The sequence below is a fragment of the Phyllostomus hastatus genome, unplaced genomic scaffold (assembly GCF_019186645.2).
Source record: "Phyllostomus hastatus isolate PE091 unplaced genomic scaffold, TTU_PhHast_1.1 phas_contig_150, whole genome shotgun sequence".
NCBI lineage: Eukaryota > Metazoa > Chordata > Mammalia > Chiroptera > Phyllostomidae > Phyllostomus > Phyllostomus hastatus.
Window position 1 is genome coordinate 3066429 of NW_025333611.1, and position 25947 is coordinate 3092375.

A 25947-nucleotide genomic window follows, 5' to 3' on the forward strand; every position below is an offset into this window, starting at 1 on the left:
AGCGGGGGAAACCGCGTTTCAATAACCGTAACAGGAGGGGGCGGGGGGGGGGGGAAGGCTCATCATTTATCCTCTGGGGTGAGTTTTATTGAACAAAGCATCTGGGGAATCAGCACGGCCGGCGATGCCCAGCAGACACAGCTGCTGCCCCGCCGGCCACGAGTCGCAGCGGCAGCGGAAGAACAGGGGGGCGCCGCGCAGCCCCGGAATGCCCGCGTGCCAGCCCTGACGGCGGGAGGTAAACAGACGGGCGCCCGCCCCTCCCCCCACGCTCCGCCGGGCCCTGCGCCCCGCCTCCCGTCTCCTGGTCCCGCCTGCAGAGGCGGACGGCTGGCCCCCTCCATGGCCCCTCAGGTGGGCGCCCCGAAGCAGGGGCCGCCCCCTGCTGGGCGTGCGCGAGAAGCTCCCGGGCGGTGACCGGTGGTTAGAGGGCCAACCCGGGGCTTCACCGAACGGGGCGCCGTCGGGCAAACAGCCGCCCGGGACAGGAGGGGGCCGCCTGGGAGGTGCCCTCCGACCCACCCCTCCCCTGCAACGTGATCGGAGGTAAAAGATACCTCCGCGGCCCAAACGCATTTGGGGAGGGGCCAGCGGAGGTACTGGGACAGCTTCTCCCAGCCATGGGGTGGCCCCGCCGGCCTCTGTCCATGCCCCGACCGGGGGGGGGGGGGCTGTGTCCGCCTCGGGGGACACCCTCCAGCACTGGTTTCCGACCCGCCGACTCCGTCCTTAGCGTCTGGAATCGGACCCTTTGGCGGCCCTGCTGCGAGCCGTGATGACGTCACTAGCAGGGGCCCCGGACCCACAGCCGCTTCCCTGCCCGGGGGCTCAGAGGGTCTTCCCTGGGCTCTGCTTTCCCTGGGGCCAGCGTCCCTGGAATGTTCCAGACTCCAGGTTCCGTCCTGGAAAGGCGGGCGGCAGAGGGGGCAGGGGTGGGTGGGAGCGAGGCCGGGGTGGGGGTCCCCACCCGGTGCCCTCCTTGCTCACAGGGGCCCGTGGGGATCGGCCACAGCACTTCACATTGTTGGACTTATTCCCGTGCCTCCGAGGGCACGCTCTCAGGCTGGGTCCTCTCAAGCCAAGGCAGGACCCTCCTTTCGGCAGAGCATGGCGTGCGGAGACGGGGGGCGGGCTCAGACCGACATGGGCCCTTCCGACCGGGCACCTGCTACCTGCTACCCGCTGACGGGTGCTCAGCAGCAGACGGGGCCCATGGCCTCTTGTGGGGCCCCCTGCTCGCCGGCCGCGTCTTGGGATGTGCTACTCCTGGAGGCCCTGGTGGCGTTGGCCCGGATGGAGATGTGATCCCAGCCCCCCTGTGGGGAGAGAGCCGGGTCACTGGGGTGGCAGGGGGTCGGGGGGCAGAGACCATCCTTCCAGACGCTGGGGCCTGGGGACTCCTGAGGGCTCCGCTGGGGTCTCCCGCCAACCCCGGCCGGTCCCAGCCCGGGGGGCCCAAGCGCACACAGCGTGCCCTCGTCGCCCCGGCCTGAGCGGCCACCCTCTGCCGGCGGGCTCACCCCGATGCCGTAGTCCCAGCCCTGCCCCGTGGGCTGCAGCGGCTGCACGCCCGTGCGGTGACACACGGTTCCCCGGCTCAGGCTGTGGCTCCCCTGCACTTTGTTGGCGATGACCCAGACCTGGAAGGCAGACCTGCTGGAGGCCCTGACCGCCGTGGGGCTGTGGGGATGGCCGTGGGGAGACGGGAGGGGGAGCCCGAGCCCCCCAAGGCTCCGACCCCAGAGGGAGCACCGGCCCCCTGTCCCCGCCCCCCCCCCCGGCTCCAGACCTGGTCCAGGGGCCCCACCGACACGCGGCGCACATTGTTGGACACATGCCCCCAGCTGGAGCCTTGTGGGTAGCCGGGCGCGACCCCCTGGAGGTGCCACAGGTTCCCTGTGGAGAGAAGGCGCAGCCGGAGGTGAGGCCCGGGCCCGGGGACCCGCCAGGGTCTGCAGAGCCACTGGTCCGACCGACAGCCTCCCCGCCATCTGCTCCCCACGCGTGCCGGGGCTCCACCAGCCCACAGCGAGGGGGGCGGCCCGGAGCAGCCAGCTCTGCCTCCCCCACACTCAGCGCCACGGGCACCGAGGGGCAGGGCAGGGCCGGCACCTTCTCCGCTTTCTACGCCTGAGGCGCTGCGGCCCAGGAATGCCTTGTGCAGACAGAGCGTGGGCCTGGGACCAGAGGCCTGGGTCCCTGTCCAGCACGTGCCCTTTTCTCGCCTCGCTCAGTGGGGACCACGGCCCCTCAGGAAGGGGGGCCGGTGACAGAGCTGCCTGAGGCAGTGCCATGCGGCCACCTCCCGGCCCCCAGCTGCCTGCCGAGGGGCTCCCAGCTCACAGGCCTGGGTGGCACCTTCTGGAAGATGCTCCCAGCGCAGGCCCTGCTGGGCAGCGTGACCCGGGCCTTGGCACTGTGCCCTCTGCCCCAGACCTGGGCAGGGCTGACCATTTTGGGGGGGCTGGTGTCCCCCACCCCGGGGAACAGGGGAAAGGGACCTAGTTGGAGGCTGACCTCAGGATGGGTGGCCTCTCACGGTGGCTTATGAAGGTCTCATGCCAGGGACCCGGGGGCCTGTGAGGGTCTCACCCCATGGGGGCGCTCAGGGATCCCCCAAACCGCCCCTGGTGGCCCCAGGGGCTGGGGATGACTTGCCGTTCTCGTCCACGGCGTACACAGACATCTGGCCCACAGACACCTGCACGAGCCTCTGCTTGGGCGGGGGCGAGATGTGGTACCAGCAGTTACCTGGAACGGGAGGCCGGACTTGGGTGCTCAGGGAGACCCCAACCCGCAGCCCCCGGCGCTGGGGAGCACGTCATCTCCACTCCCGGGGTGGCCGGGTGGGTGCGCCCTGCCGACCGCCAACGCCCGGCCTCTCCCAAGGCCCAGAAGCGGCCGTGGCAGGTCCCAGGTGGTGGGGCCGGTGGGGCCGGTGGGGCCGGTCTCAGGAACACGGGCACGACGGTGCCTGCCCAGCCTGTGGCGGGGAGCCGGCCTCTCGGCCGCTGTGCCAACCCAGGCCCCTCAACCCCGTGTGGGGCGCACGACACACCAGCCGCCACCCACTCGTCTGCCCCTGGGCCAGCCTCCCCCAGGCCAGACGTGGTCTAAGAGCAAGCTGGCCCGGCCTGCGCTCCGGGGAGCGGCCACTGAGGGGTGGGCCATGTGGGGCAGGGCATGCACGGTGCCCGCCACCAGCTGAGGGCAATGAAGCACGGCCATGAGGGGTGGGGGTGGGGGTGGGGGAACGGGAACTGCCCCCACCGGGGCCCAGGGGGAGGGCCGTGGCCTCTGGGGATCCGGCTGGGCCCCCAGCACCTGGCCCACAGGCGGCTGCCAGGAGGTGCTTGTGGAGCTGAACTGAACATCAGGAGACCCGTCGACCAGCTTCCCCTGCACGTGGAGGGGCGCGCAGCCTCGCTCCGGCCAGCCCCGCCCCCACCACAGGGCGGCGGCACCAGGCGGGGGGTCCTCCGGCAGGGCGGCACTCACCGGCGGGCTGGGCGGGGGACACGGGCTGGGCGGGGGACACGGAGCCCCGGTAGAAGGCGGAGCCGTCCCTCGCCACGGCCCACACCTGGTGGCAGCCCCCGATGGACACGGAGGTGAAAGGCTGGTCGGTGCCAATGTGCAGCCAGGAGGAGCCCTGGGGACCGAGGGGGGAGGGCGCTGAGCACCGTCCGGCCAGCCCGGCCCCGGCCCCAGGAGCTGGCGGCGCCGCACGCCAACCCCACCCTCAGCTCCAACCGCCCAGAGCCTGGCGGCCCGGCCTAGCCCGACTCCACAGCGAGCCCTGTTTCTGGAAGGATCTGTCAGAAGCCCCACAGTGACCACAGGGCGGGCGGGCCCGGCGGTCCCCAGAGGCAGGGACGAGGGTGCTCACCGCGGGGTTGAGCTCCGACACCCCCAGGCGGCAGAGCACGTCCCCCTTGTCACTGATGGCCCACAGGGCGATGCTGTGCCCACTCCCGTCGGCGCCCGGGCTCTCGGGGATGATGGACACGTCCCTGAGGGCGATGGGGGCCACCTCCAGCCAGGGCCCGCTGGTCACCAGCTTGCATTTTCTGTAGGGCGGAGACAGCGCAGCCCTGGGCACCCCGAGGCTACTGCCGGCCCCGGTCACCTGCCCTGGACTCTCAAAGGCCGTGGAAGGCCGCAGCCGAGTCGCCCTTCTCCCCAAAGCAGCCTCGGGGGACCCTGGGGAGGCCAGGACCACCCCTCACCTCAGCACCTGGGCAAGCACCCCTGCCCCCCGCCCTCCCACCCCTGCCCCCCGCCAGCCCGTCTGGCCAGCCCGTCCTGCTGACAGGCAGAGGCTGACATGACATTTCTCCTGTTTGCTCTTGAAAGCACACTCTTCAGAAACCAGAGAGGCCGGGCGCCCGCGGGCACTTCCTGGGCTGACATTTACTTAGATTCGTGTCTCCTCCCCTCCGCCTCCCCTTCCTCCTTCTGGGACTGAGGTCGGAGGCCGGCAGGTCGGCGGGGAAGGTGGGGGGAGGGGCCCGGCCACAGCCCAGTTGCCTCGTGCCGGTCTTTACCTGGCCCAGCGCCTTCTCCGGACAAAATCCCTCATGGTTTTGTAGCCGTGATAGGAGCTGCAAGGGAAAGAAGCTGAACTTGAGACCGCTCCGTGGAAGTTTCTGGAAAGCGACGCTGCACACACAGGCACACGTTCTCTCTCCACTGTTCCAGGGCGAGGAGCCGCTGTGAGCCGTGCAGTGGCCTCGGAGGGCGGCAGGGGTCACAGGACGCGACGCTCAGGCTTCGGACACCTCTAGCCTGGCCGGGGTCTCCCTGGGGCCAGGGCGCGGCCGCTGCCCGACCGGTGGGCTCCGCTAAGGGAGCTCTGGGTCCTTGCCACCCCAGGCCGGGCCCTGTCCTTCTAGGGACAGTCAAGCTGAGGGCCCGAGGCCCGTGACACCGGTCCCCTCCCGGGGTCGGCCCGGAAGTCGTGGCTCACAGCTGAGCAGGCTTGTCGGCCGCGTCTCCTGTCTCCGCCCGCCTCCCCCCACGCTGCGCCCAAGCCGCCCCCCGCCTCTGCCGCTCCCTCGTGCAGGGCCCCCGGCTCCGCACCCAGGGCCTGGCCCAAAGCTCCCAAGGCCGCCTCAGCCCACCGCTCCAGGTCCCCAGCCAGCTGTCCCACGACCCTGGCCCGGCAGAGAAGGGACACGACCAGGTGTTGGCGGAGCCGCGGCGTCCTCCCTGAGCCCGTCCACTGAGGCCAGGTGCCAGGTGCGCCAGCCAAGCTCACCTGGGCCCCTCCACACCTCTCCTGCTGGCCCCAAACCCGGCTGGCAGCTGACGCAGGCACGCAAGGCCTGCTCCTCGGCCAAGCCAGGGGCTGGAGGGGGCAGGGGGACGAGGCCACGGCCAGGGAGGCAGAGACAGAGAGAGATGCTTACGCAGGGAAGTCGCTGGCGTACTGCCACCCCTCCTGGTCGGTGCCCCCGGGAACGCTGAAGTCCACGAACCAGTCGGACACCTGGGGAAGGGGCGGTCAGCACAGGCGGGCCCCCACTCCCCGCCCCCCGCCGCCCCGCCGCCCGGGACTCACCCAGGCCCACTGGACGGAGGGGGGCTTCGTGCCGGCCTTGGTGCGCTCCTGCAGGCCCGTGGCGTCGCTCCACATGTACCGGTCGGTGGGCAGGCCCCTGCGGCAGGACCCGGAGGGCCGTGTGTGACGCCGTCCTGCCCAGGCACCGGCCAGAGACGGACAGACAGACAGACGCACGGGGACCCCTGTGTCTCCAAAGGGGTGAGCGGGCCCAGGTGGTCTGGGACCACGACTGGGGCGACCCCACCTCACGAGGGGCCCTGGACCGCAGTCCACTGAGGGCCGCGGCCGCCAGGAGGGCTGGAAACCCACCTCGTTTTCCACCTACACCCACCCGTGTGCGGGCCGATCTGGCGACCCCACAGGTCGACACCCACCGCACCGTCACACACTTACAGTCCGTGCGTTTCCTGTACGTTACCCCTCTCCGTGAGTGGGGCTTTACATTATGCGTCGCGCTTAAAGGCTCCGGAGAAGAGCTCCAGGGAGGCCTGGGGTGGGCACCGGGAGCCCCCGCCCCCACCCGTGGGCCCCTACCCGGGAGCCCCCACAGCAGCCGGGGCGGCGAGCCCACCTGCTGGAGTAGCCCGTGACGGGGTTCCAGCGCTGGTTCTCGTAGATGTGCACGCACTTGACGTCCGACTGAGCGTAGATGTTCCCGGTGCTGCTGGCCAGGCCTGGGGGGGGCGGGGAGGAGGCTGCCAGGGACTCACCCAGGCGCCTGCCGGCTGGGGACTCGGGCTTCCGTCTGGGCGGCGAGGTCGGGCTGGAGGGTCGGCCGACAGGGGCTCACGGGCCTGGGGAGCCTGTCTGGCGGGGGCTGGCCGGGCTGGGGTTTCTCTGGGCTTGCGCAGCCCTGACGCACTGGGCCTCCCGCCCACACCCCGGCCACCCCCATCTCACACTCTTCCGGCTGTACCTCTCCCGGCCTCGGCCTCGCCATCCCACTTACCAGGGCAGGGCAGGTGCGAGGCCCAACCAGCCCACTCCTTACTAACACTCGCTCAAAAGACCCCTGAGCCCCGATTTGCTCATTTGTAAAATGGGGGCAAAGGCGCTTCCTGTCTCACAAACATGGGCACAGTTGAATCCGTGCAGACGTGGGACCCTGCGGTCTCAGTGGACACACGGTTCTACGGCGGTAGCCACCCCCAGAGCGGGGCGTGGGGCGCGGGGTGTGGGAGGCCCCGTTTCAGTGCTTGTTTCTGCCCGCATGTCCCCGAAGGAGACAGAAGGACTCTGCCTCCCAGAAAGGGGGCGGCACACAGAGCTCTCGTCCCCAAAGGCACAGCCATCTGCCGAGGAGCCAGAATCGGGGCCTGGGCAGCAGGGGACCCAGGCCCTGGGCTGCCCGCCTGCACCCTGAGGCCTGGTCTGTGTGCAGTGGCAGCTGCGATGTGGGGGAGGCCTGGCCACGGCCTTTCTAGAAGCTTCAAGGCCAGGAGGGCACACGGGAGGTGAGGCCTGGTCTCTGAGCTCCCACGCCTCCTGTGTTGGCCCCGGGACTGTCCTCTGCAGAGGCTGGCAGTCCCGAAGGTCACCTGTCAGCCAGCTGCCAACTGAGTGTCAACACTGGCCGGGCCAGTGGCTGCGGTGCGGGGCAGGGAAGCCAGAGGGATGAGAGGGGCCGGCCAGGGAGGCCGTGGCGGGGCAGGGGGCAGGGGGGCCCGGGCCGGCCAGCCTCGGGGCGCAGGCCACCCGCACCTTGGAAGCAGCCTCCGCCGTAGCCGCCCGTGTACACCCAGGCTGTGCCGTCGTAGCCGATGCCCCACACCACGCCCCGGCTGCTGGCCTCCACCACCCGCAGGTGGCCGCCCATCTGCCGCCAGAACCTGGGGGGGAGGGGAGAGAGGGCGGGAGAAGGGATCCCAGCGCGGCCTTCCAGCCTTCTCCAAGCCTCCGGCCCCGGGCGGGCGTGCAGCAGCAGGGGACAGGGCCTCTCAGCTGCCGGGCGAGCCCCAATCCAAGCCCTCAACTGCCCGCACTGACGGTGCGCCCTTCTGGGCGGGCAGAGGGCAGGCACAGCCGCCCCCGGGGCCAGCCCCTGTGCCTGACCCCCGCCGCCAGCACCAGAGGTGGTCTTTCCCCACCGGGTGCGGGCATGCGGGCCCTCGGAGAGCGGACCAGTCAGGGGCAGGCAGATGCGGCCGCTCTCCCGCCCTGGGCGGGGCCGCCTGGTGTCACGTGTGTCTCCCTGGTCCTCGAGGGCTCTGGGCGACCTTCTGGGGGCACGCCAGGGGGCACCATGCTCCCTGCGGGGCCCTCGGCTGCTTCCCCCCCCAGAACGCTGGACACCCCAGGACTCTGTGGGCAGCCTTGGGCCACCTCCTGGTTTTGAATACCACCTACAAAGCCGCCCCCTCCCACCCCAATGCACAGCAACTGTTCAGCGGGGTGACCTGCCCTGAGCCCACCCAGGGGTGTGGTCCTCCTGGGGGTCTTCGCACAGGCCGGAGAAGACTTGGTGCCTGGCGGGCAGGGGGCGGGGACTGCGGGGGTCCCCCGTTCCTGTGGACCCACAGCCTGGGCCGTTCGTGACGTCAGCGGCCAGGCCCCGCCCCCACCAAGCCCCGCCCCGCCCCGGCCCCGCCCCCCGGCCGGGGCCACAGCCGACTCACATCTGGTCGCACGGCTGCTGGTGCTCCGGGGCTTCCAGGTCCGGGCTGGGGTCGCTCACGAAGACGTCCCCCTTGCAGGTGACGGACCAGATGGCCTGCGGGGAGGGGCGGCCGAGCACCTTCCGGCTCTCGCAGCAGGACAGGTTGAGCAGGGCCAGCTGGCGTGGGCAGACGGCTGGTCACCGCTGGGAACCGGGCGGGCCGCGGGCCGAGGCCGGGGTGTCCCGAGTCTGCGGCCCCCTCGGCCCCCGGCCCGCGGGCACCACCGCCCACTCACCCAGTCGTTCATGTCCTGCTCGGTGGCGGCGGCCAGCTGCACCGGCCACCGCTGCCGGGTCCTCTCGGGGGTGTACAGGGCGAAGGAGTGCTTGGCCTCGCTGAGCAGGGGGACCAGCGCCGTCACCTCGGCGAGGAACACGTGCAGGTACTGTGCACGGAGGGCGGGCGGCGGGGCCGTCACCGGGACGGACGAGGGCGGCCCGGGCCACCCCCGGCCCCACAGCGCCGGTGCTCGTGGCGCGCGCGGGTGGCGCCGTGTGGAGGCCTCCCTCCTCCGAGAGCAAACGCCCGGCTCCCTCTTCGAGGATGGCGAGGGCGCTGGGGCACCGGACGGGCCGCACTCAAACCCCAGCTCCCCTCCTCCCCGGGGGGGCGGGCGGGGAGCGGCCTCATCTCTGGGCCCGATTTCCCAGGAAACACGGGAGCCCTCCAGGCGCTCGGACCCAGGAGATGGCTCCGTGGGGCCGCCACACGCCTGCCCGCCACCGGGGGGCGCTCTGTCACCAGAGGCCAGCGCTTCGCCGGTGCCAGACGGGGTCCCAGGCCCGCTCCCGCGCCCCCCCACCCGCCCCGCCCCCTCCCCCGCACCTTCTTCTCCTCGTGCACCACGTAGTAGACGAAGAGGATGCTGTCCCGGGCCCCGTCGTGCCCCGTGAACTGCTCCAGCGCCACGCGGACGTCCACCCACTTGTGGGGCTTCCAGTCGCACCGCCACTGCAGGGCTCCCGTCTTCACCCACACCGACTGCGGCACACGGCCCGGCCGGCGCGGTCACGGGGGTCTCCCGCCTGGGGCTCCCAGCTCCCCCACTCCACCCTCACCCTCACGACAAGTGACGCTACCAGACCCCGACGGGGGCCAGGGGGCCAGCCGGTGCCATCTGCGCATGACAGCCTGAGGGGTCTGTCACCGCGGCCTCCGAAGGGGGAAACCGAGGCTGCGGGGTGGGGGGGGGGTTCCGAGCCCGGCCTAACGTCACACAGTGAGTCGGCCGCACGGCCGGGGCCCGCACCGGCCTGCTTCGGAGGCCTCACGCTCCGCTGCCGGCGAGACGCGTCCGGGCCGCCCACGGAGATGCAGCCAGGGCCTCTGAGCAAAGCCCCGCCCGTGGGCCTCCCAGCCCCACTGGGCCTCTGGCGGCGGGACCACCCCCACCCCTGTCCTCTGTGCTCTAAAAAACTCCGCACCGTCTTGGCACACGGGGACCCCTCCGTGGGGGAGGGGCCTGTGTGATTCCCCATCCCCCACCGCCCGCACCTTCCGCTGAGCCTGCTCTGTTCTCCGGGTCCCAAGGCCCACACTGTGGGGTCTGAACAGAGCTCTTCAGGGCGGATGAGCAAAGGAGTGGCCCTTCTTCGTTCTGGAATCTGTAAGGACCTGGACGGAATGGCTTCCCGCCCGAGACAGACGGAGGATGCACGCATCGGTCTGTCTCTCCTACCTCACCTCAGGGCTGGTATTCAGCAGGCACTCAATAAGTGCCCGAGAGGAAAGAAAAAAGGCGTCTGGCGCCCGCCCACCTGCTCCACGGCCTGCTCGTAGTGCCGGAAGTTCTCCAGCTCCCGCTTGGTCCTCTCCGTGAGCTGCTGGAAGATCTGTTTGCGCCAGGCGGCCGTCTGGGCTGGCGTGATGGACAGGGACAGCGTCTGCGCGGAGCAGGACAGGCCTGCGGGCCAGCGGGAGCCTCAGGGCCGGGCGTCCGGCCCACCCAGTGCTAGGCAGCAGGCCGGGGTTTGGGGTCTGCTCTTTAAAGTAGCCCCTTCTGGCTAGAAAGCTATGAACTCTCTGAAATGCCCATGGGCCCTCCCTGCATCGTCCACCCTGGGGGTCTCCCGAGTTCTGCCTGCTAGGACGGGCAGGGGGCGAGGCGCCCCCTGCTCAGCGCTGGACAGCCCTCCCTCCCGCAGGAGCGCCCTCCGCGGTCCCCGGGCCCCCGACACCCGCCCTCACCCAACTGAACGGTGAACCACTTGAGCGCAGCGTGGGGCTCCACGGCGCAGCCTCCCCCGGACACCCAGGCCCACAGCGGGTGGTCGTCGGCGCCGTAGGGCTCCTCCAGGCCCAGCGGGAGCAGCCCCAGCGAGGAGATGCTGGTGGTCTCGGGACAGCCAGCGGCCGAGAGGCTGGGCGCCGCCTTGGGCTCCTTCAGGTCAATGTTGGTCCAGGGCAGCTCGGCCGGGGTGGAGGCCGGGCGGGGGCAAGGCTCAGCCCCGGGGGTCGGGTCGGCCGGGCCGGCGCCCTCCGAGGCGTGCTCTGCTGTCTTGCTGGTGCCTGAGCCCGAGGCTGAGCCGTCCTCGAGGTCCTGGGCACTGTCCAGAGACTCTGCAGGGACAGGCTGGTCAGGGCCTGGTCTCTCGGCTTCCAAGGAGGCGTCCACGTCGCTCGGGGCACAGGACTCAGCACTGCCCCTCACCTCGTCGCCAAAGAAGCAGCCAGCGCTGGGGACAAAGGGGACAGAGCTGTGACTCCCTGGGGGGAGGGGCATGTGTGCTGTCAGGGGGCTCAGCGGCTGCGCCACCTGGGCGACGCCCGGGCAAGCCGCAGCGTCTCTGCGCGACTCGGGGCGCGGGGCACGGGGCACCTCACCCACGCCAATCAGATCCGTCTGCCGGGGTGTGGAGAGCCAGCAGGGGTATCATTTCTAGAAGTTGTGGCAACATACACCCGCGGGAGAGTTTGCCGTTTGAAACCGTATGATGCGGTGGCATTCCGTGTGTTCCTAACGCCGTGCCGCCGCCGCTGCCACCACCTTCCGGAACCTTCTCAACGCCCCAGACGGAAACACCCGGCCATCGAGTCGCTCTCCGTTGTCCTCCTGCTCGACTGGGTTTGCCCACCCCGGGCACTTCACGCAGACGGCGGCGCCGTGTGACGCTCGCCCTTCTGTGACCGTCCCCTGCACCCCGGGTGTGGGGTGTGATGGTACACGGCCAGACCACTCGCAGTTCTCCAGTCACCCACCGGGGGGCGGCAGGGGGGCTTCCGCCTTTGGGCGATTGTGAGCGATGCTGGCACACACCTGCCCGTGTGCAGCTTTGTTTGGGCGCCTGCCTGGTCCCCGTCCAGTGGTGAAACCCCCCCGGACGCGGGGCGGCTCTGCCTGTAGCTCCTGCAGGAGCTGCCGGGCTGCTCCCCAAGCTCACCGTCCTCCCGCAGAGGACGGCGTTCCCACTTCTCCCCATCTCGTCCCCACGTCTCCTGTCTTTTCCGCAGTGGCTGTCCTGGCGGGCGCGCGGCGGCACCTCGCCTCGTGCTGGTTTGCGTTTCCCTAATGACGGGCACTGAGCGTCCTGCCCTGGGCTCGCCGGCCCTTCCCACGTCCACTTGGGGGAAGTGTCCATTCTAGTCTGTTGCCCTGCAAAGACCAGGTTCTCTGTGTCTTTGTTGTCAGGGGTGAGGGTTCTCCGTGCGTGTCCGAGACACCAGGCCCTTCCGCAGCACGTGGTCTGCAAACACTTCCTCCCGCTGGGCTCTCTCTTCGCTTTCCCGACAGCATCCTCGGAGGCAGAGGACGTCTCTTTCCGAGGAAGCCCAGTCTGTCTCCCCTCCCGTTTCTCGTGCTGTCGGGGTCGTGTTGCAGAGGCCAGGGCCAACTCCAAGGCCATGCAGGTTTCTGGCATCAGAGGTTTCAGAGGCTTCTCAGCTGATTCCAACGTCCCCGCTCAGCTGAGGAGACGGAGCCTCTGCTCAGTGGGAGCACACCCTGCCTGGCTGGCCTCTGGCCCTCTGGGCTGCTGGCGCGACGGCGTGCTGACGGCCAGGCGGGGAGTGGGGGCAGAGGCGTGCGGACCGGGATCTGGGAGGCCCCCGCCTGCAGACAGGAGTGAGGCAGGCTGCGGAACGTCATGCCGAGGGCCCATGCGCCACACGACCGGGCAGGCAAGTGCTGCGGGTGCTGCCCCATGGAATGGAGGCGACCCCACCTGCCTGCACCCTCATGGCAGAGCTGGGGCTCTCAGCGCGCGGTCCCCAAGGCTCACTGCAGCGGCAGCAGCACACCTGGGGCCTTGCAAGAAATGCAACATCTCAGCGCCCCCAGATCTACTGAAACAGAAGCCCCGGGAGAGGGGCCTGGCTGACAGTGGGGGAACAAGGCCCAGAGGAGTCCCCAGTGTGCCCAGGTCTGAGGCCCCAGCTCCAGGGGAGAGAGACTGTCCACCCTCTTCCCCTCGTGTCCCCCCCGCAAAGAAGCCTTTCCCTCCTAGACCTTGAGACTCCAGAACCAACAGGCCAGCCCTGCTCAGGGACAGCCCACGGCTCCCAGCCTCGCTCACCTGTCACCTCTCACCTCCCACCCTTGGGATGAGCTGGGACACTGGGTCCAGGCAGTGGGGGACCCCACAGGCTGCGAGTTTTCCTGCCCGAGACGAGGCTCAGCCCTGTTGACCGCGGCAGCAGCCTCCTCCAGACGCTGCCCACTGGGGCCCCGGGCAGCCCGCCCCACTCACTCCTCCTTGCCCTGCCGCCCGTGGGGTCACCTGAGGAGGCTGGAGGAGCTGCCCGAGTGTGACCGGTCACACTCTCGGCTGGCGACAATGGCCTTCCACGTCTTCCCACTGAGCTCGCTCGGGGTGACGCCCTGACGGAAGTACACGGCCCGGTCCTCGCAGCCGATGCCCCAGACCTGGGACAGAGAGAGCTGCTGGGCGGGGAGCCAGTGCAGACCTGGGGGCTCCCCTCCCTCCTCTGGGGGGGTGTCGGGGGCTCATGGGGTGGGGGAGAGCACCCCGAGGCTGGAGAACACGTCTGTACGTGCAGTGGGGGGTGGGTGCAGAAGTCAGACTCGGGGAGCCAGCCCGGAGGAGTGGGGGCAGCGAGCTCAGGAGAAGCCGGCCCAGGCTGTGAGACAACAGGGGCCAGAGGAGGTGGCTGTGTGGGCGGGCTCTGTGCTGGGACACGGAGTCCCCCCACGTCCCCATCTCGTCTCTGGTGGGAAGGAAGCTATTCCCCACTGAACCCAGAAAGTGGCCCTGGTCTTTTTTAAGATGAAAATAACCTCCTTGACTCTGACCTCGTTTCCCATGGGAAAGGTGGCCAGGAGTCCACCCACCCCCACCCCGCCCTCTGCCTGTGGGCGTTGAGGAGGGAGGGCGTGCTGTCCAGCTGTAGGGCCCGGGGAGGGGTCCAGGGCGTGACCCATTTTGAGCTCAATTTTGGGGTGCTTGAAGGGCCCCGGCCGGCCCAGGGCCTGGCAGAGCAGTGGCCCCAGGTGGCCCTGCTGGGGAGGGGTGCTTTGGCGTCTCCACCACTTGGCTGTGGGGGGCTGGCGTCCGAGCTCGGACCCTGTGTGCTGTGTGCGCCCGCCAGCTGGCGTCTGTCTCACCCCGGACGGCTGTGCCACCCAGCTCACTGGGACGGGGGGAGGAGGGCCAGCACCCTGGGGGAGAGCTTCTGTCACAGCGCAACAGGGGGACGTGTCACGTGTCACCTCTACGTGTTGGGCCCTAAAAACTGCCAAACCTCACACCGGGGAGGGGGAGGTGACACTGTGTGAACTGCAAGGTGACGTGTGAGAGACGCTGCGTCTAGAAAGTCGCGAAGACCAGTCTCGTCCTTCACCTGGCGGTCCGATTTCCCCCAACTACCTCTCAACAGAACTCCTCCAGTCTCTGGGGTGCGGGTCCCTGCCCCAGCTCTGTGCTCACTGCCACTGCTCTGGGGGGGGTCCTCGGGGGAGTGACCCCAGACAGGCTGGGAGAGTGTGGAGACGCAGGGCCCCCTCCCCCGCCCAGGGTGGCACTGAGCAGGGGCAGCGGGAAGCCCCCATTCCGAGCGCCCCCCCCCCGCCCCCCGGCAGGAGGAAGGCCCGGCAGGAAGCGCACCTGGTCGTTCAGCCCCACGTCCACCATCATCATCTCTCCGACCATCTGGATCCAGCTGGTGCCGCAAGGGCTGTGGGAGCTGACGCCTCGGCGGAACCACACCTGGGGGCGGGGGGGGGGGGTCAGAAGGAAGCGCCTCCCTGCAGTGCCACCCAGACGGGCAGCTTTTGTTTCTCGTGTTTGATTTTAATTAGGGAGCGAGAAGGACACATGAGTAATCGGACCCTTCGGCTCAGGCCCCGAAGGAGCACGACACACCTTTTAGGAAGGACACGTTCACCCACGTGCCTCTTGCCCCACCCCCGGTCACACGTGTCCTGGTGGCCTCCTGCCCCTTCCCTTGCTAAGGGCAATGTCCCTCCAGGAGACAAGGCTGCCTGAATCTTTCTAGAACCTTCTTCCCACGGGTTCAGACACCAGTGGCACCTATTGGGAGCAGGCAGTAGCAGCAGGTGCCAGCTGCTCCCGTGCGGTGGGAGCTGGGAGGTGGGACTGCTGTGGGGGGGGGCTGGGGGTGTGACACATTGGGGGGATCCTGCAGGCACCAAGCACCTGGGACTCCCACGCAGACAGAGCACAGTGCTTGGCTGATTTGTTCAGAGAACAAACACCTACACCACCCTCAACCTGAAACAGGGCCCTGGAACCCAGCCCCCCGGCGACCCCGTCTTACTTTGCGGTCCTTGGTGACGGCCCAGACCACGCCCACTCCCACGGAGACGTGCATGATCCCGTTTTCAGACGTGGGAGGCTCCACTACGCACCAGGAGCTTCCTACCGGCCCCAGAAGAGAGAGCGGGGTCCCCATCAGCCAGCGCGCTGGGGAGAAGCTGGGCGTCCCCCTCTCCCAGGGCGGGGTGTAGGGCTCCCACCTTTGGGGCTGTTCCTGCTGATTCCTTCCCGAACCAAGGCCTGCCCCTCCCAGAGCGTGACCCACAAGAGGTCGTGGGGCCCACAGCTGATCTGGACCACCTCTCCCGGGGTGTCCACGAGGGACCACGAGGAGCCTTCGGGGTTGGGGTGGCTGACGTCCTCTCTGTACCACACCTGAGGGGCAAGAGAAACCCACGGGAAGGGTCCAGCGGGGTCAGGCCAGGGCTGCATGGAGGCACCAGCCCTCGGGCGTGGCTGCGTTGGCGTCAGCGCATGCACAGGCCAAGCGTGCGCGTTGGGATACGGGCGACTGTCCACCTCTCCCTCGCCCCGCCCCAGCTGCCTTCGGGACCCTCCTGCCCGAGGAGATCATCCCTCACCGCCGCTAAAAAATGCGACGCCTGGATTTCTGCCTTCTGAAGGGACTGGCCTGCTGTGAGAACCCTCAGCTCGCCCACGTGCCCAGTGGGAACCCCTGCGCCAGCCTCGGCGTCCTGCGCCCCCTAGTGGCGGTGCGCTCTCAGAACACCTGTCTCTCGCCAAGCCACTCCCCTTCCTGCAGACGTCTAAAGGTGGTTTTTCTCTTTGACCTGAAGACGGGGAGTGTAGTCAGACATTTAAGACTGAGAAACCCGTTTATGTCGCCTGCACTACCTGGCTCCTTTCATCTGGAAGGGGCCGCATGTTGCTGTGTGACCTGGGAGGGCTGCGGACCCCCTCCCAGGAGCCGTCTCCATACTGGGGACAGAGGAGTCCCAATCCTGCCACCTCACCCGACAGCCCACGCTGCAGAGATGGGCCTGGATGACCTCCCTCCGCCACTGCTGGCCTGGGGGCCCGCCTGTCTCCCCAGCTCCTCCTGGAGCCCGGAGTCCTGCTGACACTTCTGAGGACCACGGGACCGGTGCAGAGTGGCACCGGCTCACAGCCAGCACGCAGACGCCGCAAACACGGCTCTGCAGCCCCGTTCTCCCGACTCTTTGCTTCCAGGTGGGCGTGGCCCCTTGGTGGGGCTCTGTCCGGGCGAGCTCCCCGCCATCCTGCGGCGTGGCTCAGGAAAACCATGGTTGACCTAAGCCCCAGGCCAGGCAAGACCCCAGAGGTGAGCCTGATAAAAGCCCGCGGAGACTGTTCCGAGCAAAGCGGCCTGGGCAGTCACAGAGCACCGTCTGACACCGCGAGTAAGCGCTGGGTGCCCGGCACTCAGGACCCTCTGTGTCGCTGCTGCAGTCAGGGGCTGGCTTTACTCCTTTGTTTTTGTATGCACTCCCTGGGAGAAGGGTCTCCTCTCCTCTCCAAACACCCACCCACCCACCCATCTACCCACTTATCCACCCATCCAACCACCCATCTACCTGTCCATCCACCCACCTATCCACCCACCCATCTACCTGTCCATCCACCCACCTATCCACCCACCCACCCACCCACCAGCAATACTTCTAGAGACTGCTGCGGAGACTGCTTGTGCCACAAGGGCGTGGGCAGAGAACTCGGAATCTGTCTGAGGGGACAATACTGATGGCACCTGAGCCCAGGGCGGGCACTGATGGGTGCTTTGGGGGCCCAGAGGAGGGCTAGGCGAGGACCAGGCGCAGGGTGGGAGGTCAGAGGCTCCTGGGAGGAGCAGGACCCAGGGGGTCAACAGGACAGCAGGGTCCAGAGAAAGGGTGACTTGGGGACCCTGGAACGTTCCACCTGCCCAGGCTGACCCCAGGCGTGGGGACAGGAGGTGAGGAGAAGGTCTCGGGGGCAGCCCTGCCCCTCCCCGCTCCTGCGGGAGGAGAGTGGAAGGCCACCTTCTCTCCCGCCCTGCTCCTGACCGTGGCCACGCCCCCTCAGCCGCCACCTCTCCCAGGCACAGAGGGGCACCGTCTTACCTTCCCCTGCAGAGACACGGCCCACACGGACAGGTGGCCCACGGGCTCATCTGTGATCTCCCACCCCCCCACGGAGAGGTCACTGAAGGGGTCGGGCAGTTGTTTGGGGTCATCCTTCGAAGGGATCTGAAACAAACGCGAGCAAGGCAGCGGCACTCAGCGCCTGAGGGCACCTGGGCCGATAGATGGCGCTGTTGGCCTCCCGGTAGACACGAGCCCCCAGCCCTTGCTCGGCGCGCGCCTCCCACTCGGAGCCCCGTGCGTGCGTGCACCACGGCCTGGCCTCACGGAGTTGGCACACCGGAACAGAGGGTCCCGCCCCGGATCCCCTCTGCCCCGTGCGCCCTCTGTCGGCCACCAGGCCCCAGCGGCTGTCCCCAAGTGGTCACTGCTGCTCCAGCATGAAGGCAGAGGCACACCCAGGGCCTTGGCGCTGTGCTTTGCAGTGACCTGACCGCTGTGACTCCGCCCCCACCTGGAAGGGTGCTGATCGCAGGGCGCGGCCCTGCAGTGCACGCCCCTCCCAGATGCTGGCTGTTACTCCGTCCTCCCGGCTGCTCCCAGCCTGCTCCCAGGCAGGCGGGCCAGGCCGGCGGTCCCCTCTCACAGCACGGACCCTCAAAGAGGCCTGGTGCAGGCTCGAGGCCTTCCTCTCACTCAAGGCCATGCAGGACCCCAGCCCAGGCCTCGGGTCCCTACGCTGCAAGGTCTGTGCGGGTCACGAAAACAATCCAAGGGCCAGCGTGGCCCATTCGGGGCGAGGAGGGAACGCACAGGCTGAGCCTCACTCGGGGACGGGCGGCCCGAGACCAGGGTCAGAACACGTTCTGTGCTGTCCTGGGCCAGTGTGTCCCGCCCCCTGCCGTGTGGCCGTCTCCCGGATGAAGGGGCGTGCAGCGCCATAGCGTTCCTGGGAGACAAGTCAAAGGCCAGGTCCCAGCATGGACCCCCAGGGGAGGGGGTCCCCTGTGCACAGGTGGGAGGGCAGAAATGGGGGTACGCGTGATCCTCGCAGCAGGGGCTGCTGTGGGCCCTGCCCTGCACCCCAGGCCGCACACGCAGGTGCCAACCTTGGCCCAGGTGTCCCGGGACTTGTATCTCCTGTACCGGATCCACCTCCGCCTCCGCACGCACGAGTTCCACTTCTTGTCTCTCGTGTAGGTGGCGGGGAAGTCGATGGCGTATGTCCACCCCTGGAATGCAGGAGGGTGCCCCGTGAGGCTCGGGGGGAAGGAAGTGGTAGGGCCGGGGAAGGCGGGGAGCAGGCGGAAGGGGGAACAGCACGGACCCCCCACCGATCCCTTGCAGAAAGTGGGGAGCACGCAGGGCAGAGGCCAGGGTTGGTGCCACAGGGTGGGGGGGGGCTCTGGAGACAGCACTTGGGTGGGTGGGCGGAGCCTCAAGCATCCCCTTCCCACATCAGAGCACCGGCAGGCGCCCAGTTCACTCACCCCTTTCTCGGTGGGCTCCCCTCCGAAGTTCTCATCCACGTACCAGTCGGACTCCCACTCCCAGTGTGGCGAGGGCAGCGCCACCCCATCCAGCGGCCGATGCTGGAGCCCACTCACGTCGCTCCATGGCCAGCGGTCACTCGGCAGGAGCTTCTCACAGAAGCCTCCCACCGGGTTCCAGCGCTGAGGGCAGGGGGCGGGCGTGGGCGTCAGGCCTGTATCTGGTCCAAGGAGGCCAGGCCCCTGCCCGAGGGGCCCTCTGGTCGGTCTCCACGGAGGGAAGGGAGCCGGGGAGCCTGCCCAGAACTCGGGGGTCAGCCAGCACACCACCATCCCAGCCCCACAGGGCAGAGAACCTGCCACAGGACGCAGTGCCCCAAGGGGCCAGCAGTGGGGGTCATGGCACACCCCGGGCTCCTGGAGACTGCCGGGAACCCACTCTTGTGCGAACCTGACCAGCCTGCCTTGGTGAGGACACAACAGAGGCTCTGGTCCCAGAGACCCTGGACACCACACAACTCAGAGCTTTAGAACATGGGCACTGGCCGGGAGTCTGGCTTTATTCCCCAGGCAACCGATGGCCTCAGTAACCCAAGCACACAAGCCCCACCTGATTCTCATAGGCCTCCTCCTGGCGGCGGATGGGGACGTCACTGGCACACACGTACACGTAGACCTGGTTGTCGCAGGCGATGCCCCAGCAGCACTGCGTGGCCGCGCTGACCCGCTTGAACTCCAGCTGGGTGTCCTTGCAGAGCTCCCAGTACTGCCCGGCCGTGGAGAGCGTGTACACCCTCCCGAAGAGATCCACCGCCCACAGCGCCGAGCTGGGCATGGCGGCGCCTGCGGGAACACCGGGGACAGTGGGCAAGGGTCCGTGTCCTGCCACTGCCAGCCGCAGGCTCCCAGCCCCAGGGACATACAGGCCAGCCAGGGCCTGAGAACCCCCAGCTGGGACAGTCTCATGCCACAGGTGGCGAAACGCGGTCCAGAGGGCAGATGAGCGGTCGCCCCACACCTCAGAGGCAGAGCCCAGCTTCCAGCCCGGGACCCTTTCCCCGTCTTTGCCTGCATGTCCCTCTGACTGTGGGATTTCTTGCACACACACAAGAAAGTACACAGAGGAAAATTGGACATCTAAGTCTCTCCCTCCCCAAAACTACGGATACTATTATTCAGTCAAATTGCCTTCTGATCTTTCATATCAAAAGAATAAGAGAAAAGCCATAGAGGTAGTTGAACCCCAAACATACACATGTCCTGCTGCCTCCCCAGGAGGCCTCTGCCACCCTCCCACCCCGCTGGAAGGGTCCCCTCCCTCATGCTGGTCCCATCGGGACCTTCCGATATGGGTTTGGTGGGGGTGAGGGCGACCACAGGGGCCTGGCACCCCAGCCAGAGCCTTGTGTGGTCCTGCAGGGGCCCTGCGGCCGTGTGGCAGGGGTGTGCGGGTCCTGTCCTCTCCCTTCCTGTGTGCCCACCTCCCTCTCTTCCCCACCCCTCTCTTTCTGCCCTCCTCTATCCCTGTTCCTCTTTCCTCTCCTCTCCTTTCTGCTTGGCAGGGCGTGGGCGAGGCAACTCTGCACCCTGCTGTTGGCCAGCCTCCTCACCCTGGGGCTGTCTCTACCGCTGACCCTGGTGTGTAACTCCCGGAGGCCCGGCTTCTGGTAGGGATGGGTGTCCCACCATGGCGGGGCCACCCGGCCAGACCCACACCAGCCTGGGACAGCGCTGGACTAGGGCGGCAAGGGGTGTGGCCGTGAGAAGCTCTCCTGCACCCCAGATGGAAGCCTGCCCGAGGGCCAAAGGTGGATGGAAGAGCCTAAAGGTGAGGACACAGCCAGGCCAGTCTGGTTTGGAAGCCAGAGCTCGCAGGGGACGGAGTCCGGGGGCCTTGAGCCTGGGCGGGCAGCTCCTCGCGTGGGCCAGAGGCAGGCGGGCGCCTCAGAAAGCCCGGCGACTGGAATGGCGACGTGAAGTGGACCGCGTCTGAAAACAGGAGCGTCTGCCACGGGCAGACAGGCTCTTTGGGAATGCAGTCAGTGTCTTACGAACACCAAGAAGAAAGAGAAGTGAGAGTTGGAAAGTAAGTGACAGAAAAATAAGGAAATGGGAGAAGGGAAGCAGAGAGGACAGAGGGAGGTTTGGGGAACGCCAGGACAGGAAGTGGGAGGAGGTGACAGGAGGGGCCTGACCAGCAGAGCAGTGCACACACCCACACACGCCCCGGGGGGAGCTGCCGCAGAGCCTCCCTCTGTCCGCCCGGGGCACTGGCGCCCAGTCGGACCCGTGGGAGGTCGGAACACCAGCCTTCTGGAGCCATCTAGAAACCGGCACCTGCGTCCAGTGCTTGAGCTGGAGCCCCTGGGACCCCTGTGGCCACTCCCAGGTACCCCTTCACTCCTCTCTGGCCAGGACCGAGGGCCCACTATCCCCCCGTGGCATCTACACTGTGACCAAGAGTGCTCAGAGCCCCCCGGGCCCAGACTGCTGGAATCCCTGCCCCGGCCCCCCCTCTGTCCAGGTCAACTAACCTCTCTGTGCCCCAGTTTCTTGATGTGTAAAAGGCAAAAAGGACTCGTGACCTACTTAGGTCCTTGTGAGGGTTAAATGAGATGATACAGGTATAGAGCTTATATCGTGGATAGTGCTCGGTACCCAGCAAGAGCGCAGCGAATGCTGCTGGTGTCATTTCATTACTCGGCATCTGCCGCCACAGTTGCCACTTATCTCCTGTCTCTTAAAAACAAAACAAAATGAAAAACCAAGCCCCTTTCTGGTCAGCCTGAGTCTTCAGCCTCTTCATTTGCCCCGCACCTAACACTGCTTTGCACACAGTGGGCCTTCAACCAAAATGGCGGATAACAACTGCCACTTTTTTACAGCCACCACCCTGCCAACACCCCGAGCTAAGGTGGAAACAGCACTCGAGGAAAGCCCAATGCTTGATTACGGAGGATGACTTCCGGTTCACAGCCAGGCCATTCTAGGTGGGTAGGTATGTGGTGAAGCAAAAATAGGGAAAAGTCAATAGCAGAAGCTAGGTGGCGGGCACGTGGGCGCTTACTGTGTAATTCTTTCAACTTGTCTGTCTGTGTGCTTGAAAATCCTCATCAGACATTCCTGGGGGAAAAGTAAGGGTTTTTTTGGGGAAATGTTCTTTCCTACGGTGTTATTTTAATATGAACCCAGTCTGCAAAGACATCCCTGAGCTGACTCCTCCCTGCACAGAGACCAGCGAAGTCAGGCGCCTTCTGCAGGTTCAGCTCCGTGAGGGGTGACTGGGCCTTGATGCACTTTCCCTCGCAGAAATGACTAAGCAGCAATTTCCTCATGGACATAATTGAACCTTTGGGACACCCACCTACCTAATGGAAGACTCCACTGCAGAGGAAGGGCGGGGTGGGGTGGGCTTGGGTGCGCAGACGTCCTTCGGGGCTGCAGTCCCTTTCCTGCTACAGACGACCCGGGGTGGACATTGTTCCTGGGTCAGCGGCACCTCCTCCCCACCTCTGCCTGGGCGCCACCCCAGGTCCTCACGGGCCACCTCCCGGTGTGAGGTGGTCCAGTAACCCGTCAGGGACACTGAGTCGCTGGGTCGGAGGACTCTTGAAAGGAGGGTGGGAGTATTAATCCCGTGACTGATCCCCTTCTAGCGTGTCTTTGTTTTGTAGGGGTGAAGGGATGGGGGGAACATATTTCAAGAAAGAGACTTCGGATTCACCGAGATCTTTGGCACAATGGGACCTCGCCACCCTCAGAGCCACTTGCCTTTCTGCTCGGTCTGTTAACAGATGGGTCTCCTCTGAGATCAAAGAGGCTGAAGGGAGGTGGGAGTGCGTGTGTGTGTGTGTGTGTGTGTGTGTGTGGTGGGGGAAGGGTCGTAATTCCAAAGAGGCTCCTGAAGCATTTACCTCCCTGCATCTGCCTTGGGATCCTTCCTGACAGGTTGCCTACGGGTTCGTTTTTCTGTTACATCCGGTCAGACCCACCCCCTGTGCAAACAGAGTCCTGCCGACTAACGTCGCTTACTGCCTGCCGGTTGCGGGGACTGTTGGAAGGCGACGTCAGGGTCCAAAGAGGCGGGAGAAAACAGCAGGATGTGCACGGTGGCAGAGCCCTCCCAATGGGGCAGCGTCCGCGCGGCGCCGGGGGCAGGAAGGCCCTGAGCCTGCAGCTCTGCAGATAACCCCCCGCCCAATACTTAGTGGCATTCGGGTTCCGGGCACTTGGGCGACAGGTGGGCCCCCTGCCCGGCCACCAGTAGCACAGTCGGAGCGCCGGGCCCTGACCATCTGCCTGCGCTAATCCCACGACCAGCAGAATTTGCTCCCACCACTACCCGGAGGAGGGACAGGAGGGCTCCGCCCAGCGCGATCCTCCGAACCCGCCAGGGTTCAGCAACACCCAGTCACGCCCGGTGCACAGGCTGGGGTGGGGGTGTCACCTGGTCGCTGTGCGCCGTGCGCTTTCCCGAACTGGCTGCAGGAACGAGCACGGCGCAGCCCCCTCCACCTCCCTCCCGGCTGCGATCGTGGCCATCGCGGCCGCCGGGGCAGGAAGCGCCGCTGCCCTCCGCGGTCCCGACCTGTCCCGGGACCGGGACGCCATCCCCGCACTCAGGCCGCAGCTGCACTCACCTGGGCGGGCGCCCGGCGGCCGGGGTCGCTCGGATCGCTCCACCGGGGCCTGGAGAGCGGGCGCTTCGGGGGTGGCAGCCGGACCCGCGCCCATTGGCCCGCCTCGCCGTGACGCAGAAGCTGGTCGCGCGCCATTGGCTGAGACGCGTCACGGGCCGGCCTCGGGGTCGCGGCCGGGTCGCGCCGAAGTCGGTGCCGCGGAGTCCGGAGGAACTGGTTCCCGCACTCGCAGGAGCGGAGCGTCCTCGGAGATCGCCCTCCGTTCCCAGGTCCCGGCCCGTCTCCCCCCCAGGTCCCGGCCTGTCCCCCACCTCAGGCCCCGCTCCCCGGAGCCGGCAAGCCGGGAGAGGGGCGGCGGGGCGGGGGTGTGCGTGCGGTGACCCGAAGGACGGAGGGGGCCTGGGGCAGAGGCCGGCGTCTGTGCGGTTTCCCGCCGACCACACTGCCCCTCGAGTGCACAGCCCGACCGCTCGGACCTGGGAGGCAGGGCTGCTGCGGAGCCGCGCGTGTGCCCCTGGCGCCATATCATCTAAGGTGCCTGCAGGACTGCCTTACCTTCCCCTCCGCCGCAACATGCCAGACCGGTGCCCCCCACAGCGACAGCACGAACTTCCACGCCGCCCCGGTCTCCCGGGTGGGCATCTCCTCGCAGGGTTAACTCGCGTTTCCCAGCTTACGGCTGAGGTCACTTTTTCATGAGTTCAGTGGCCGGCTGTATTTCCTCTTTTTTACTAAGCGCCTTTTTGTCCCCCCCGCCCCTTTTTTTCTTTAGTTTAGATGTTTTTGTCTTTTTCTTTCCGGTGGGCAGGTCTTTCTGCACTCGGGATCCCAGCCCTGGGCTGGTGGTAGGTGTGGCGGGGGTCCTCCCCCACTCTGGCTGGCCTTTCCACCTCTTACTGAAATGCTGTCCTGATAAACAGAAGTTCTGGGTTTCAAAGTAATCGGATTGTGTCTTTCCCTGTAAGGTTGGTGCTTTTTGCGTCCGTGTGTGTGTGTGTGTGTGTGCAGAAATCCTTACCTCCAGGTCTTAGGGATCTCACGTCATCTGCAGAGGGTTTGTTTTGTCTGCCGCATTTAGATCTGTAATTAGAGTGGCCAGGTTCCAGCTACTGTCATCACCCGCTTTTACTCTCAAAAGTGTCTATGAAGTTTCCTGAAGCTTCCCTTCTAAAGGACAGAAGTTAGGAGCGCCTCTCTGCCAGTTGTCGCTGGCCGCTGTCGACGGCGGCTTTTGGAGCGGCCCAGCCTCCTGCCAGCGCCGCGGAGAGCCGGGCGGACCTGAGCCCTGGACTGGCTTCCCTGGCTCCCGCCCAGGGCGGGCCCTCCTGCGGCAGCACCCCCCGCCCCGAGCTCCGTTTCTGCGCTGGAGCGAGCCGTGGGGTTTGGGGCGGGGACATCCCTCTGGAGTAGGTTACCAACAAGCCTCGTGTGCGTGCAGTTGGTTTGTTTGACAGGTTCTATTTCTGGAGTGAAAATATATCGTGTGTTCCTTTTACGTGCAGATAGAATGTGGGTTTTATCTGGTGGTGAACACGCTGTTCAAGTTCACTGCCAGCGGAAGCTCCTCAAACGACTGTCAACCAGTAGCCGGCTCGTGCTGTGGGGCAGAGTAACGCACGGAGCAGGGGAAGGGTGGGTCCCGTGGGAGAGACGCCTGGCGCACTCGGTGGGTTCAGAGGCCCACGCGCCTCCTGGGCAGAAGTATTAGGCCTTAAACTACAGGCAGGAGTGCACATTTCATTTTGCTTCCTGGAGCACAGTTTATGCCCAGCCAATTAACCTGGGTGTTTATTGTTTATCTTATCTGCTCCCTGCCCTTGGACTTTCCTGCTGACACCAGCGAGCCCTCTTTCACCCCGAGCGCCGTCTTCGTACAGACAACGCAACCCCCGACGGGTGACAGTCTTCCCTGCCCTCTGCCGACCTCTGCCCCCCACTGACCCTTCTCCAGTCCGGGTGAAGGGGCACCTCGGCCGGTCTGAACTCCCAGCAGTGCCGGCGTGGAACCTCACACAGCAAGTGCCCCGTGGGTGTCTGCTGAGTGGGCGTTTGCCTCTGTCACGTGGGTAGGACTAAGCTTAACCAGGCGGAGGTCAGACCGCGTTTCCCCGGCAGAGCGACGCCCAGGCTGGGCCCACTGCCTGTCTGTGCTTGAGGTTTTAGGGATGTTCACCGCTTTTTCTGTTAGAAACGGAAACATCACTTCTCCACGTCAAGGCGCCGTGGTCGGCATTTCGATGTGTGAGTCTGGGCGTGCACGTGAACTTGGAGCTGCAGTGTTCCCTGGTTTCTGCAAGTTTCCCTTTGTCGAAGATGGGGCGGGGGAGGGGAACAGCACATTTTTAGCTGCTGCTTCTATGACCTTAAGTGTCCCCAGGAGGAACCAGTGTTGAGATGAGTTCAGTTAGCAGAGTGTGAGGAGGAGGAGGGGGCTGCGTGCAGCGTGGGCCTCCCCGGGAGCCTGGCGTTCCCGGCCGGGTGGTGAGCCGGGCGAGTGGGGTAGCTGAGGCCCAGGGGCAAGGGGCGCCAGGGTCACCGCCCGGCACGGCACGGACTCGCTGGCTTTGCAAAGGGAGGGTCAACCGGAAGCGGAATCAATGTAAAGATGCCACGAACCAGGTATGATGACAAGTTTACTCTCAGCGAATAATAGTTTCTACAGAAAGAGTTAAAAACAAACTGGTTAACAAAGGCAGGTGCCATTAGAAAGAGCTTAGGGACAACCTAACCACCTCCATGTACCGTGTGGGGAGCTCCCTGGGAGCAGGGGTTGGGGGGGGAGGTGTGGGGGGGAGACGGCCCTGGAGGAGGCACATCGTGG

General features: G+C 66.8%; 1 protein-coding gene across 3 annotated transcripts; it reads right to left on the bottom strand.

Annotated features, from left to right (window-relative positions):
* Positions 1–69: 69 nt before the first annotated feature.
* On the bottom strand, positions 70–24042 carry TECPR1 (tectonin beta-propeller repeat containing 1). Of its 3 annotated transcripts, none has more exons than XM_045821614.1 (25): positions 23127–24042; positions 19097–19329; positions 18487–18669; positions 18106–18228; positions 17036–17161; positions 15155–15329; positions 14956–15056; positions 14283–14384; positions 12939–13084; positions 10411–10898; positions 9981–10126; positions 9049–9204; positions 8459–8608; positions 8182–8339; positions 7268–7395; positions 6138–6240; positions 5564–5660; positions 5412–5491; positions 4548–4604; positions 3890–4070; positions 3520–3652; positions 2659–2754; positions 1790–1896; positions 1521–1640; positions 70–1316 (listed from the first exon to the last, which is right to left on the bottom strand). In XM_045821614.1, the coding sequence occupies exons 1-25, from the start codon at positions 23218–23220 to the stop codon at positions 1194–1196; spliced, it is 3606 nt and encodes a 1201-aa protein (XP_045677570.1). In that variant the 5' UTR covers positions 23221–24042; the 3' UTR covers positions 70–1193. The 3 variants fall into 3 exon arrangements, with proteins under 3 accessions (XP_045677570.1, XP_045677564.1, XP_045677581.1); XM_045821608.1 differs by having other exon boundaries at positions 2659–2751; positions 3499–3652; XM_045821625.1 differs by lacking the exon at positions 23127–24042 and adding an exon at positions 21554–21568 and having other exon boundaries at positions 2659–2751; positions 3499–3652.
* Between the last annotated feature and the right edge of the window lie 1905 nt (positions 24043–25947).

What these genes read in the sequence shown, in the direction of transcription:
- TECPR1 (XM_045821608.1), bottom strand. Translation starts at nt 23,220, where the DNA reads ATGGGCGCGGGTCCGGCTGCCACCCCCGAAGCGCCCGCTCTCCAGGCC. An exon ending in GGGAGCCCACCGAGAAAGGG is followed by an intron (nt 18,229 to 18,486) that starts GTGAGTGAACTG and finishes CCTGCATTCCAG; the next exon opens with GGGTGGACATACGCCATCGA. An exon ending in GTGGTTCACCGTTCAGTTGG is followed by an intron (nt 10,127 to 10,410) that starts GTGAGGGCGGGT and finishes GCTGGCCCGCAG; the next exon opens with GCCTGTCCTGCTCCGCGCAG.